This window comes from Globicephala melas, chromosome 3 (genome assembly GCF_963455315.2).
Source record: "Globicephala melas chromosome 3, mGloMel1.2, whole genome shotgun sequence".
In the NCBI taxonomy this organism is placed as follows: domain Eukaryota; kingdom Metazoa; phylum Chordata; class Mammalia; order Artiodactyla; family Delphinidae; genus Globicephala; species Globicephala melas.
Window position 1 is genome coordinate 104,916,798 of NC_083316.1, and position 16,029 is coordinate 104,932,826.

The following is a 16,029-nucleotide window of genomic DNA, read 5'->3' on the forward strand; positions in this document are numbered from 1 at the left end:
GATCAATGGAATAGGATTGAAAGCCCAGAGATAAACCAATGCACCTATGGACACCTTATTTTTGATAAAGGAGGCAAGAATATACAATGGAGAAAAGACAGCCTCTTCAATAAGTGGTGTTGGGAAAACTGGGTGGCCACATGTAAAAGGATGAAATTAGAACACTCCCTAACACCATACACAAAAATAAACTCAAAATGGATTAAAGACCTAAATGTAAGGCCAGACACTCTAAAACTCTGAGAGGGAGACATAGGCAGAACATTCTATGACATAAATCACAGCAAGATCCTTTTAGACCCACCTCCTAGAGAAATGGAAATAAAAACAAACAAATGGGACCTAATGAAACTTAAGAGCTTTGCACAGCAAAGGAAACCATAAACAAGACAAAAAGACAAACCTCAGAATGGGAGAAAATATTTGCAAATGAAGCAGCTGACAAAGGATTAATCTCCAAAATTTACAAGCAGCTCATGCAGCTCAATAACAAAAAAACAAACAACCCAATCCAAACACGGGCAGAAGACCTAAATACACATTTCTCCAAAGAAGATATACAGACTGCCAACAAACACATGAAAGGATGCTCAACATCACTAATTATTAGAGAAGCGCAGATCAAAACTACAATGAGATATCACCTCACACCAGTCAGAATGGCCATCATCAAAAAACTCTACAAACATTAAATGCTGGAGAGGGTGTGGAGAAAAGGGAACACTCTTGCACTGTTGGTGGGAATGTAAATTGATACAGCCACTATGGAGAACAGTATGGAGGTTCCTTAAATAACTAAAAAAAGAACTACCATATGACCCAGCAATCCCACTACTGGGCATATACCCTCAGGAAACCATAATTCAGAGTCATGTACCGCAATGTTCATTGCAGCTCTATTTACAATAGCCAGGGCATGGAAGCAACCTAAGTGTCCATCAACAGATGAATGGATAAAGAAGATGTGGCACATATATACAATGGAATATTACTCAGCCATAAAAGAAACAAAATTGAGTTATTTGTAGTGAGGTGGATGGACCTAGAGTCCGTCATACAGAGTGAAGTAAGTCAGAAAGAGAAAAACAAATACCATATGCTAACACATATATATGGAATCTAAAAAAAAATATGGTTCTGAAGAACCTGGGGCAGGACAGGAATAAAGACACAGACATAGAGAATGGACTTGAGGACACGGGGAGGGGGAAGGGTAAGCTGGGACGAAGTGAGAGAGTGGCATGGACATATATACACTACCAACTGTAAAATAGATAGCTAGTGGGAAGCAGCTGCATAACACAGGGAGATCAGCTCTGTGCTTTGTGACCACCTAGAGGGGTGGGATAGGGAGGGTGGGAGGGAGATGCAAGAGGGAGGAGATATGGGGATATATGTATATGCATAGCTGATTCACTTTGTTATAAAGCAGAAACTAACACACCATTGTAAAGCAATTATACTCCAATAAAGCTGTTAAAAACAAAATATGTCTTTTAAATGCTTTTTTCTGCCTTTGTATTACCTGGTTTCATGTACCTCTTATCTTTTTATTTGCTGTCCATATCAGTTTCAGGTTTGTTGTATTTTAAAGTCAGTGACGTTAAACATTTAGTCAATTTTTTCCCTACCTTTTCTGGTTACCTCCCAATCACATGTATTTTGATTGATTACTTTGAAAGCACAGCAGCAGTTTCCTTTTCGAGAGCTCGGCGCGTACCTGTAGCAAGGCCAGCCCACTCCTCAGTGGACTGCCTGTGGGTCGCCTCTTTGTCCCTCTCATCATTGCCTGAGGCAAGGCCCCCTCACTGATCCCCTGAGTACTATGCTTCTTGCCCCAACTCCCGCCTCTCCTTGTCAGCTGCTTCCTGCCCTCCTCATGCTGTAGCCAGCTGATCTTACTAGAAGGCAAATCTCCATTGTCCCTCAGTGCTTAAAATCCTTTACTACCAATCCCTTGTCCACCAGATGCAATCCAAACTTCTTGGTGTGCATAAAAACCCCTGCATAAGCTGACCATTCCCATCTGCCTAGCCAGCCTCCTCTCTCCCTACAACTGCTCACACCCTCCCCTAGCCAACGACTCTGGCCACATCAAACGCAACATTCCAGGTGCAGGGAATAGGCTGAGCACAGGCATGGAGTTGAACAGTATAGCAATGCTTTAGCAGCGGAGTGATAGGAAGTGGTCCACTGTGGAGCACCAGTGAAATATTGCCATGGATGTGTGCCCGAGCCCTGCTGCTCTGTTGAGGAATGGTGATGAAGGGATCATCAATCCACTCTCTCCAAAGGGAGAGGAAAGCTGCTTCTAAAGAGCTTGCCATTACCCACACCTGTACTCTGATGCCCTCCACTGTTTCTTTCCCCAACCTCAGCCTGCGATGGTGATCACTGGGGGCCTCACTGCAGCAGCCGGTGCCAGTGCAAAAACAGGGCTCTGTGCAACCCCATCACGGGGGCTTGCCACTGCGCTGCGGGCTTCCGGGGCTGGCGCTGCGAGGAGCGCTGTGAGCAGGGCACGTATGGTAACGACTGTCACCAGAGATGCCAGTGCCAGAACGGAGCTACCTGCGATCACGTCACGGGGGAGTGCCGCTGCCCACCCGGCTACACTGGAGCCTTGTAAGTGACTTGCTGCTGAGCAGCATAGCAGAGCCCACCCACCCTCTCTGTTCATGCTGCTGGTATATTCCTGCGCTTCTGTTTCTATTGCTGCCTGAAGAGTTACTGAGGGAATAGGACCCCAGGCCCAGATGCTGTTTGCTGTAGAGCATCAGAGCCCAGCCAGAGCCTCAGAGCCAGCTTCCATGCCTTCTTTTGGCAGAGCAGAGGCAGAGAGGGCCAGGATGCTGTGCTGAATGGCAGTATTGGGGGTTGTTGGGGCAGATTTGGGTTCCACTTTGATACTCCCTCAATTGCATTCATTACACGGCCGGCTGTTAATGATCCACGTTGTTCTGCTCTGTTAATTAGCTGGATAAAGCGGGGTGGGTTCAGTGCCTTAGAGAAGAAGGAAGGTGAAAGATGTCAGAAATAGTCCATGATGAAAGGTTAGCTGGGTTATTTAATGCCCATAGATATGTATGTTGCTTTGTGAATTCGAAAGTACATATATCACATCTGTGCAGGATATGTGCACACAGATAGTTTAATTCTTTCTGGGGAACACTAAAGCAGTTACTTAATCTCTACTGCTTTATTTTGTGGGAAAGGCATTCTGCGGTTTGCTTGTATTAGTAAACAGACTAAGAGGCAGAATTTGCCAGAAAAAAAGTAGGAGATAAAACAATTTTCTTCCCTTAATGAGAAAATTACACTTGTAAGTCACAGAATTAGAACTTGAAAAAAATGTGGCTGACTCGGTAAATACTTCCTGCTGACAGTGTTAGGGCTATACAAGTAGAGCTAAGGAAAGAATTGCATTAGCCAAGAAAGCCCTGATTTTCAGAAGCATGGATGATCATCTCAGACTATTTAATTGTTAATATTGCTTTTATGGGTTTTTATCAAGGCCACAGTTGCATAGGGCTTTGGGAAACTTGCAGCAATTTTACAGGAGAGTAAAAAAGACAATTAAAGGCTTAGGGAAGAAGGTGTATTCATACAATATGGGATGGGGGCTTGTCATTCTGAAGAAGAGAATGCTGAAAATTGGTTATGAAGATTTTGTACACTAATGGGGTGATGTGTAGACGTTTCAGTCTCCTTTGAGGTTAGCACAAACACACCAAATAGACTTCCAGTGTAACCCATGAGCTTTATAAAAGTTACATGGAAAGTACCTGTCACCAGGGAGCGTGTGGCCCACGAGAGTCATCCTTGGTGCTCTCTGATAGGACAGATTCTCCTCAAATTGAAATGGTTTCATTAGAAAATATCCCAAAACGTGGGAATTCCTTGGTGGTCCAGTGGTTAGGACTCCATGCTCTTACTGCCGAGGGCCCGTGTTCAATCCCTGGTCAGGGAACTAAGATCCCACAAGCCTAGCATCATCCCCCACCCCCCCAATCAAAAAAGCTAATCACTCAGAAGATATCCCCAAACAAAGGGAAGGACTAGGTGACCCCTCAAAGACCCTTCCAGCCAATATGATTGATGCCCTTGATGTTAATGAAACGAACAATACTGGACAGAGAAATCTGGTCTATTTTAGGGCTGTGGGTGCTGCTGTGTCTGTGAACCTAAGGGTTGTGTGGTTGGGTAAATCATGGTGTCCTTTGTCACATGTTAATCCCTCAGCTGTGAGGATCTTTGTCCCCCTGGCAAGCACGGGCCACAGTGTGAGCAGAGATGCCCCTGCCAAAATGGAGGTGTATGTCATCACGTCACTGGAGAATGCTCATGTCCTTCTGGCTGGCTGGTAAGCTCACTTCCACCCTTCCAAAGCACCCTGTTCCAGGATACTCAAGTGAAAACGCATGTGGAGGACTTTGATACAAAAGAAAGTTACATTGATGGTTAAAGATTCCAAAATTGGAAATACCTGATCATTTCAAAGCTGGAATTTTTCAGTCCAGAGAAGGCAGAAGGTGATTAAATCCTGAACTTGAAGTGTATTAAGGGTCCTCATGGAAAAGATAGTAGGCCATGTGTTCTGCATTTCCCCTCAGGATATAAAAGGGAAATATCTTGCCTTACACATGACAGCAAGAGCTGTCAAACCCTGCAACTAATTAAATAAGCATTTTCATAATTATGCTCTATGGATCATTATTATTCTTGGGAACATTATTCTCAACAGGTTAAGTGTTATGTGAAAAAGTTATTCAGTCTTATGAATCTCGAGACACATTGAGGAAAGCTGGGTTTTCCAAGTATTGCAGAACTTCTCAGAGGTTATAGTATGATACTTTAGGAGGAAGCTATATCTCACCACACTTCCCAGACTTTGACTGTGATACTCTGTCTTTTTTTAATAATTAATTTATTTTTATTATTTATTCATTTACTCTTTTTGGCTGCGTTGGGTCTTTGTTGCTGTATGCAGGCTTTCGCTAGTTGCGGTGAGCGGGGGCTACTCTTCATTGTGGTGCGTGGCCTTCTCATTACTCTTTATGTAGTGTCTCACAGGCTTAATGTTATGTGGAATAAAAAATGTCAAAGCTGGTTTACTAAGTAGATTACTCTGAAATCAGGAAATAACATTGGTTCGTATTTCTCTAAGTCGGTTTGTGTATAAGTCTGCTTGAAGGCAGAAGAGTGAATGACCAATGTCTGTTTCCTTCGTTAACATACAGAAAATAAAAGAACAATTTACTTGATGATTACCTTCCATCTCCATGAACTGTAGTGAAGTTGTTCTTGCAGGGGTTCAAGTGACTTAATTGCCAAATCCAGTAGCAACTCCTCTCTTCTCATTCCACTTCACTTCTCCAAAGCTTTTGACTCTGTTGCTCATCCACCTCCCTTTCCTAATCTCTTTTCCCTCCGGTTTTTGATAATCCTCTGTCCTACCTCTCTTACTAAAAATCTCTTTTCCTAATCCCCCTTCTTTTACATACTGCTTTCTTACAGTATTTCCTTGGTTCCAGTCTTACCTTTCTCTTTTGTCACTATAAATCTTTTCTGGAAAGCTCATTAGGATCCATGGCTTTAACAACCATCTGCTGATTTTCCCAAACCTTGACTTTCCCTCACTTGACCGCAGATGTGTATTTGATGTGTCTGCCTTAGGAGCCAGACATGGGATGGGACTGGTTTGGGATTGCCCTTGTTGTAGGCATGGAGCAAAGGAGACCTGGAGTCCACTTCCTGGTGAGAATCACAGGAAGTAAGGTTGAGTTCAAGATGTTAAGACCACTGGGACAAGTGGAAAAGAAATATCAGAACCAAGGCAAGAGCTGGAAATGGTAAGTGGGCAAGACAAGGAAGCAGAGCCTGGGGAAACTCTATGAAGCAATGGAGTCAGTGCAAGGGGGCCTTTTATTGATGCCTCATGGTGAGGTGAACAGGGGAGCTATTGAAGTACTGCTGAGCTGGAAGCAGGCCCGTCAAAGTCAGTGGTCATAGAACCAAATTTGTTGTACCCCTAATCCTTTGTTGTACCGCAATTCCTTTTTTACCTTTTTTATCCTCATTAAAACCAACACTTCTTTTTTAGTTGCCCAAGGTAGAAATGCTGAATTATCTTTGACTCCTTCTCTTCTTTTATTTCTTGTATTCAACCTTTTGCCAACACTGGTCATTGCTTGGTCCTTGGCAAGGGATGGATTTTGCTGGGATAGCAGAGTGTCCAGGGAGCTCTGTGTTCTTTGAATGAGGAGCTATAGGCATGTTACTCCTAGGATTTTTGTGTAGACATTGTCTGTAGAGTTGCCTCATCTTGAGATTGAAGCTTTGTTCTTCTTCTGGGTTGGGGTGGTCATGATGTGGGATAGTGGTAACCACAAGCTTGGACCGTGAGTCCCAGTAGGTGGGCAGATGGCCCTCTCCATCAGCCCAGTGGAGCCTCCCCAATACTCTGGGGCACCTACCTTGATAGATGTTTCTTACTGAATGTTTCAGGTCATTTTTTTATGTGCATAGCTGAGCTTCCAACTTACACTTCTCTTTACAACATTTTCTTTGTGCAATCATCCTAGGTACTTTTCATGATGAATATATATTCCTATCACACATACACATGTATGTATTTCAACTAATAGGAATAATGTGAGCAAATAGCTTTAAGTAGGACATTAATCCTTATTTATAAATAATATTTCAACAGCATCTCTGAAGCTTATGTGGGACCATTACAAAATGTGAGTAGTTAGTCCCTGAGAGAGTGAGAATTTTCACCAGAACCCCTGCTTATCATGAATTAACCCTAGGCGTGTTATTACTTTAGTCATGTTAATATGTTATGCTAGAATGGAGGGGTCAGAGCTATTTTTACATCTTTCCCCCTCACCGTGTTGTGAGCTAATTAAAGGTTGCGACTTCATCTTTGATTCTCAGAGCTTAGCACGATGCCTGGCACATAGATGATTCTCAGTTAAGTATTGATTTGAATCACCTCTCGAAGGCTTTTTCAGTTCCAAGATTCTGGAAGAACTTTCCTCATTGGTAGATAACTAGAAACCACCAGAGGAGACTTAATTAGCGCACCAACTGCCTTTGTAGATAGCCAGGAGTTAGAGGAAATGTATTTTCTTACACTACCCAGAATAAACATTTACAAAACCATCTGGTGTTCGCTAGCCTCCAATATCAGGGTGCTCACAGTCTGTCTTTTTTATAGAGAAGGAGGACAAAGCAACAGCTTCCAACATTTAAAAACATTGTAAAAATTCCTGTTACTTGGGATATGTTGTTTGCTGAAACAGTAACTCCAGTAAATAGATGATAAGCTACAAGCCCAAGTTATGTAGACGAGTGAAGTAGAAAGTAGTAGAATATTTCATTGACTTATTGGCAAAGTATCTTATGCTTCTCCACATAGTACTGGAATAAATATGACAGTATCTGACAAGACAGACAGCCTCTAGGGTGAGGAGATGTGTCCAAGTTACTCTCTCGATTTTTCTCCCCAGGAAATAGGCTTTCCTATTGATCTTGGCCCAACAATGTTTGTTGAACCTGCTGAAAATAAAAGTGTATTTTCTTCTGAAATAAAATGTCTAGGTTCATTTCTGCTGAAGTATTTCTTAGGCAACGTTATCATTAATTCAGGTACAAAAAATGTCAGTCTTTTCTTATGCTTCCTTATAAGAAATAAAACCAGTGATGAAGTTTATTTTCTCTAGAACATATGGTGAAGCATTTGGATATTCCATTTGGGCCAGATGTTGTCATTTATGTAATGGATGCTCAGTAAGTATTGTTGACTTACTGTACCTGTAAGGCACAAGGAAGAATACTTAGGAGGATTTGTAAATTCCTTAGGTTTCCATAATAATTTGATGTAACTTTATTTTTTTAATATAGGTATTTCTTAAGATTACTATTCTGCCACCTATGAGTATATCTTGAGATTTAGGCTTACTAAGCAAATAAGTCAATTTAGAATTTCTAACACTTTCGAGATGATGAACAGAGTGTACGTGTTCTAAAATCTCCTTTATCTAATCTTCTTGCAGCCCTGTTCCTATATCCCTCCTCCCTTTTTGTTTCCCCTCTTTTCTCCCTTCTCCTTTGGCCCTTCCCTGGCTGGAGGCCCATCTAATTTCCCAAGTCTCTTTGAATGCAGGGCACAGTGTGTGGTCAGCCTTGCCCCGAGGGTCGCTTTGGAAAGAACTGTTCACAAGAATGTCAGTGCCATAATGGAGGGACATGTGATGCCACCACGGGCCAATGTCACTGCAGTCCCGGATACACAGGGGAACGGTAAGGGACATCCTTGTGCTTCTCTGACTGTTTGTAACGGTGTGAAAGGAGAGCTTGGAGGGTCCAGGGAACACGTTTACTACCATTTGTCTGTGACTATTCTGTAATCATCCAAGAAGCATCTGTAAGGTATCAGTGTGTTTGACAGATTCCTTCCCAACTCAGTGCATAAAAACTGGATCACAGACAGCAATGGTGAATTGAAGGTACAGCAATGGTGAATTGAAGATATTATATTTTATTTAAAAAAAATAATAAAATATCAGAACCCATGATGGATGAGTTCTATACAGTTAAGTGTTTAGGACAACCACTTCAAGCACCAATACTTTTTACATTTTAAAGATTTTTGGATAGATTTATTTTAAAATGGGATGTGTACTTAGGTATCTTTAAAAAGTATGTCAGGCATACAAGAAGCACATGAAAAGCTGCTCAACATCACTAATTATTAGAGAAATGCAAATCAAAACTACAGTGAGGTATCACCTCACACCAGTTAGAATGGGCATCATCAGAAAATCTACAAACAACAAATGCTGGAGAGGGTGTGGAGAAAAGGGAACCCTCTTGCACTGTTGGTGGGAATGTAAATTGATACAGCCACTATGGAGAACGGTATGAAGGTTCCTTAAAAAACTAAAAATAGAATTACCATATAATCCAGCAATCCCACTACTGGGCATATACCCAGAGAAAACCATAATTCAAAAAGACACATGCACCCCAATGTTCACTGCAGTACTATTTACAATAGCCAGGTCATGGAAGCAACCTAAGTGCCCATCAACAGACGAATGGATAAAGAAGTTGTGGTACCTATGTACAATGGAATATTACTCATCCAGAAAAAGAAACAAAATTGAGTTATTTGTTGAGATGTGGATGGATCTAGAGACTGTCATACAGAGTGAAGTAAGTCAGAAAGAGAAAAACAAATACCCTATATTAACGCATGTATGTGTAACCTGGAAAAATGGTACAGATGAACCGGTTTGCAGGGAAGAAGCTGAGACACAGATGTAGAGAACAAATGTATGGACACCAAGGGGGGAAAGCCACGGGGGGGCTGGGGATGGTGGTGTGCTGAATTGGGCGATTGGGATTGACATGCATACACTGATGTGTATAAAATTGATGACTAATAAGAACCTGCTGTATAAAAACATAAAGTTAAATTAAAAAAAAAGTATGTCAGGCATAAAGTTACCTTCTTATGATGCTGTGTACTCTTAAGAATAGCAGTCGTGTTTTTTTTGATATTGAACTGCATGAACTGCAGTGTATTTTGGAGATTAATCCTTTGTCAGTTGCTTCGTTTGCAAATATTTTCTTCCATTCTGAGAGTTGTCTTTTCGTCTTGCTTATGGTTTCCTTTGCTGTGCAAAAGCTTTTAAGTTTCATTAGGTCCCATTTGTTTATTTTTGTTTTTATTTCCATTTCTCTAGGAGGTGGAACTAAGTGAGAGAGTGGCATTGACATATATACACTACCAAACGTAAAATAGATAGCTAGTGGGAAGCAGCCACATAACACAGGGAGATCAGCTCGGTGCTTTGTGACCACCTAGAGGGGTGGGATAGAGAGGGTGGGAGGGAGATGCAAGACGGAGGGGATATGGGGATATATGTATACATATAGCTGATTCACTTTGTTGTACAGCAGAAACTAACACACCATTGTAAAGCAATTATACTCCAATAAAGATGTTTTTAAAAAAGGATAAAAAAAAAAAGAAGAATAGCAGTTGTTTCATTGTGCAGTGCTGATAGAGTAAGACCCCGTGGGACTCACAGGGCTCTCTGGTCGCACGTGATGCTCGTGTGGTGCGTGGTTTTTACACCCACTGCTTGTCCTTTTTTGTGTTAGGTGGTAAACTGTTACCCAGAGTGCTTTTACGGCTTCTAATTAGCTCTTTAATCTGTTGCATTCTGGAAGACTTGATAACCAAGCTTGCTAGATGTGTGCGTAAAATTAGAGAAAGAGGCTTGAGAGGCAGAAGAGTATAATAGCCAAAAACAAAGATTTTGGAACCTGTGTCCTTGGAAACATCCTAATCTATAATGTTCAAATAAATAACTGTACTTTCCTCTAGGGTTGTTATAAGGATTAAATGAGTACATTAAAGCATTTAAAACAGTGCTGAAACTTGCAGATATTAGCTATTATTGTAGTGGAATGATTTCTATGAGCTGTATAAATACTAGCGATTATTTGAGTGATGTCTAGAAGCTATATAGATACTAGGTATCATTATTTTTTTGGTGATATCTGTGAATTAAGAATTCCTTTAACCTTCCTCTCTAATTTTTTTCTTTCTAAAATTCTGGTCTAATTTTATGACTTTTAATAAGATACTGTAGGGTGTTTCCCCACACACACACACTTAGACTCTGCACTTCCTTATTAAATTTTTTTATAAGTATTTTGTAATTTTTGAAAAATCCCATTTAAGTTTTTTTTTTTTTTTTTTCTTTTTTGCGGTACGTGGGCCTCTCACTGTTGTGGCCTCTCCCATTGCGGAGCACAGGCTCCGGACGCGCAGACCCAGCGGCCATGGCTCGCGGGCCTAGCCGCTCTGCAGCATGTGGGATCTTCCTGGACCAGGGCACGAACCCACGTTCCCTGCATCGGCAGGTGGACTCTCAACCACTGTGCCACCAGGGAAGCCCCCATTTAAGTTTTTAATTAGATATTTCTGGATAAAGAAGAACTTGCCTTTGAATATTTTTTTATTTAGCCACCCTACCAAACTTCTTAGTTAATTCTCATGTTATTTTTAGCAAATACTATGGTTATTTTATCATCTACAAATAAAGACAAGTTAGGCTCTTCTTTTCAAGATTTGTAATGATTATTTTATTTTCTTGAGTTGTTGCATTAATTTAAACCTCTGAATGAATGTTGACAAATAGAGGTAATAGTGGGAATTCCTGTCTTCTTCCTAATTTTATTGGAAATGGCTCCAGTATAGTTTCATGTTTGTTACTGTCTTTTTCATGCTTCAGTAGGTTTTTTTTTTAAGATTCTTTTTGATGTGGACCATTTTAAAAATCTTTATTACACTTGTTACAATGTTGCTTCTGTTTTATGTTTTGGTTTTTTGGCCGCGAGGCATGTGGGATCTTAGCTCCCCGACCAGGGATCGAACCAGCACCCCCTGCATTGGAAGGTGAAATCTTAACCACTGGACCACCAGGGAAGTCCCCTTGAGTAGTGTTTTTTTTTTAAATTAATTATTTTTATTTTTGGCTGTGTTGGGTCTTCGTTTCTGTGCGAGGGCTTTAGTTGCGGCAAGTGGGGGCCACTATTCATCGCGGTGCGCGGGCCTCTCACTGTCGCGGCCTCTCTTGTTGCAGAGCACACGTTCCAGACACGCAGGCTCAGTAGTTGTGGCTCATGGGCCTAGTTGCTCTGCGGCAAGTGGGATCTTCCCAGACCAGGGCTTGAACCCGTGTCCCCTGCTTTGGCAGACAGACTCTCAACCACTGCGCCACCAGGGAAGCCCTGTTTTTTTTTTTTAATTCCTATTTTTATTAGGAACTTTTGTTAGTAGTATCTGTTTAATTTCATTAAAGACTTTTTCATCTTTTGTTAATATAACTACATATTTTCCTTAGTTTTTTGATGTTATGAAGTATTGACACCTTTAGCACATGGTTTTTACAACATGTAATTGGGCTACTCAGAAAGTTTTTGTGCCCTACATCCTGGTTTATGATTGTATTTTGGAAAATGATGTTGTTAGATGAGTTCTGGATCCATGTGGCATTAATATCTTAATATAGAAAGATAAGTCAGGAAAGGAGAGGCATGGGACCAAGCAAAACCCTAAATAATAGTTCTGTGTAATATTTTTGGACCCTAAAAATTTAAATATAATGGTTTTCTTGCCCTGTAGGGATTTAAGTCTCAAATTCAAGGAAACACAAAATCAACAAACATACAGGCCGGTTTATACTCATCTTTACATGATACAGGGAAAGGGGATAACATACAGGGAACATAACATACAGGGAAAGGGGATAACAGCTAATATTCAGGTGAGTTTTAGATTTGAGGCAAAGCTGGCAAAGAGCTAGAGAAAGAGAAGGAAAGTGAAGAGGGAACTTGCTTCTTGACTTGTTTTTATAACTGTTGTTTTTCCGATGAACTGATGACATGACTCCTGTTTTCAATTCTGCTCTCACTATCTGGGTTCAAGAGTTAACACATGCAGACACACACACACACACACAACACAATGACAACAAGCACATTGGTCATCGTGAAAGGGAAATAATAAGTGGTTATAGAACCATCTGTGGCAGGAGGTGTGGGGAAAGCAGCCCAAAGGCCTGGGGACTTGCCATTTCCCCTGTTTTGAGAAGTCAGCGAAACTTGATCACTGAGGTCAGATCAGAGGGAAACAGGTACCACCGTAGGCAGCTGGCCCAGAGCGTACCCAGGATGTGGTGACGGCCCTCCCAGCCAGAGAGAAAACAGAACAAACAAAACGGGCACCTTGTAAGCAGGCAGAGCAGATCATGGGATGCCCCCATAATAGGCTGTAGGGTTTGTGGGGCGGTTGAGAGGACAGCGTGGTGAGGAGATCTCATGCGGCACAGCCAAGTATGAGTGGTGAGAGCATGGCTTTCAGATCCTCACAAAAATTCTTCTGAAGGGGTTAAAAGAGTGTTCTTAATGCTGATGGGTTGTCATGGCATCATCGCACTGGGGCCTTTGATGGCCTAGCATGAGTCCATGTACATAATTGGTGCTCCTTACGCATTAGCTGAGTGGAGAGATCCGTGGATCAGTTATGGACTCTGTTAAGGTGAAGCCAGCCTGCCATGCTGTCTTCTGTACCACCCTGAAAGTGAAGAAGAATGTGGGCCAAAGGAGGTGAAGTCCAAAATTGGAGACAGGAATTGGGGGATGCAGAACTGGCCTTCAGTGGAGGAACTCTTTCCTGCTTCTGGGATTGTGGAAAAGTTGGCTCTTTCCCAGTGTTCTTTATATTTCCCCAGAGCAGCAGTTCTAGATGTTTGAAAGGTAGGCAGCCTATCTATTGATCCCAGTTTAATGAGGAATGTGATTCTTTCACACTAAATCATGGTTTGGCCCATTTATTCAGGTCACTCTTGGAGGGCCATGCTCAAAAGGACAAAGGAGAAAAAGGAAGCTGGCGCCCCTTATGTGCTAACTCACTTCCTTTTCCATAAGTTAACAGTGAGATGCAATATGATAATCAAAATGATATTCAAACAAGCCTGCGACCCTCACTGGTTTGGGTATTGGTGTCATGTTTTATGAGGTTATCTCTACTTAATGCTTGTCCATTTTTCCCAATTCCAGGGTATTATTCAAAATCTAAAAAAATAAAATAGGAACTTCACATTTTCATATTTCTACTATGGCCAATATTTATTGCTGTATTTTTATCTGCCTCTCTGCCATCTCTCCTAAGAAAATATTTCCTCTTTTAATGACTTCTAAAATTACTTTTCTTATTCCGCATGGGACCACAAAAGCAACATTAAGGGCATAAAATTCGTTGGGAAATGATGCTTCTTTTAGAAAAAGCCCAAAAGGGAGATAAGACTGCTTGACAAAGACTTCTAATTCAGCCAATGAGAAGGATGTAAGCTACTTCATGATTGCATTTATTTTTAAGGTGGAAAATACCTACTTCTAGAAAGATATCCTACCATTTTGGTGTGGTAGGTGGAAGCAGACATAACTATTATTAATAGGATTCTCTTACAAGTACAACATTGACAAAAAACAAGTGGGAAGGTAAACCAAACTTTACTGGCTACTTCAGTAAGTAAAATTCAAATGGCTTTTTGCCATTTAAAACAGAAACTCAGTATGTTTAAGTATATGTTAGAAAGGTAAATATGGGTCAGGCCCAGCTATTATGGATTTTGTTTTCTCAGAGAGAAGGAAGTCCCTGCCAAGATAGGACAGAATAGACACACTGCTCCCCTGTCATTTGGTGGCAGACAGTTTTCCATGCTTCACGTTTTTATCCTGTTCCCCACTTTTAGAGCTGTGCTTTTTCCTGAGTTAAAATCCTGGAGTCCAAAGCATAACATTTGGGTTTCTTTTAGTGATTTTATTTACCTTGAGCATAACTTTTTCTTTTTTTCTGGTACTGCCTTGCAAGGATGTCTGGACAGACAGGTTGCCAAGCTGTCTTGCCAGCCTTTAGTGGAGCCATGAGGAGGCCCAATGATTGTCCTATAGCATTTCTTTCTCCAAAGTTTACATCTTTAAGGAGTAAACTAAGTGACTTGGCTTAGTAAAGCTTCTTACAAGTTAAAAATAGAGTACCTTTAAAAAATACTCTGGTCTAAAAATAGGTTTACTCATGTGTACCTTTGCAGCACACATCTGATTTTTGCTAAATAAACTTGGTTCAATTACTCCAGAACTTTTCTAATGCTTTGTTGAGTGGTTGATTTGAAGACTTTGCCATTGACAAGCCTAAAGATGTCTAGAGTCTGTGAAACTAAATTTGCAAGAGGTCCTTTTCCCTAAATACATGCCAGAACCAGAGTTAAGGAGAAAAATATCAAAGGGTTCTCAAGATTTATCCTCTGCCCTTAAATAGAATCCCATCCAGCCTTGGTATTGTTAGTCCTCACACCCTATCATTAAAAACTATGCAAAGCCTTGTGGAAAATGTTTGCTTTTCAGCCTCTTTGCTGTTGCTTTGAAGTCTGCTTGGATTCATTATCATGCACTTGCCCTTGCCCTGTACCCATTTGAAAAAATGCAGTGCTGACCTACATTTTGGACTCTGGGTCTGGCATGACTTGAGAGCCACATGGGAAGTGGCTGCTGAGACTCACAGAGGGTACCCTGCTTGTGGCAGCACTCTGGGTAGGCGAGACCCCGGCTTCCCCTCCCTTGGCAGAAAGGGCTCCTTCTGCTACAGAAAGTCCCTTCAAGTCACCTTGCCTGGTCAGAAAGAAACTTGGCTGGCCTGATAGCTAGTCTTGCGTTCCATGGAGCCATGATGATTTTCTCTTCTCAGTTCCCTCCAGCAACTCAGCTTCCCACCAGATCCAACTTACCTAGAGCATATCCTTATGCCGGGACCACACTGTTAGGCCATTTTTTAAAAGACAATAAAGTGAATCTTTTTTCTTACTATTTAGTAGCCCTTCTTCCCAACAGAGGACAAAACCCCATTTAATAAAAATTTTGTGTTCGAGAACTCCCAGCATCTCTACCATCTCCTGGCAGGAGTTCCCCAGGTTGAAGTTGAGGACACCTCATTTCAGTAGCTCAGACTTTCCCACATCTAAGGAGGACTTTGTTTATTTAGCTACATAACTTTCTAAATGAGGAGCAGTGATTGCCATTCAGCTTTGAAAAGAGCAGATACATGGCTGAAATTAAAAATTAATGTCAATGTGAAAGCCAAGAGAATTAATATTTCATTTCAAGTTTGCTACAAAGTTTTCTCTTTGAAATGGGGAAAGCATATATCTTATTTTAATTGAAGATAGGTAATTTACAATGTTGTATTAGTTTCAGGTGTACAGCAATGTGATTATACATATTCTTTTCCAGATTCTTTTCCATTTTAGGTTATTAAAAGATATTGAGTATAGTTCCCTGTGCTATACAGGAGGTCCTCGTTGTTTGCCTATTTTGTATATAGTGGTGTGTACCTGTTAATCCCAAACTACTAATTTATCTCCCCCTGCCCACTACCCCCTTTGG

General features: G+C 41.2%; 1 protein-coding gene across 3 annotated transcripts in view; it reads left to right on the forward strand.

Moving 5' to 3' along the window:
- The window catches only part of MEGF10 (multiple EGF like domains 10), a 163,301-nt gene that overhangs the window by 97,885 nt on the left and 49,387 nt on the right, over positions 1 to 16,029 (forward strand). For all 3 annotated transcript variants that reach the window (XM_060296162.1, XM_060296164.1, XM_060296163.1), the window contains exons 6-8: positions 2,379 to 2,625; positions 4,243 to 4,363; positions 8,174 to 8,310. In XM_060296162.1, coding sequence (XP_060152145.1) covers positions 2,379 to 2,625; positions 4,243 to 4,363; positions 8,174 to 8,310 — 505 coding nt within the window. The remainder of the gene's footprint in view (positions 1 to 2,378; positions 2,626 to 4,242; positions 4,364 to 8,173; positions 8,311 to 16,029) is intronic.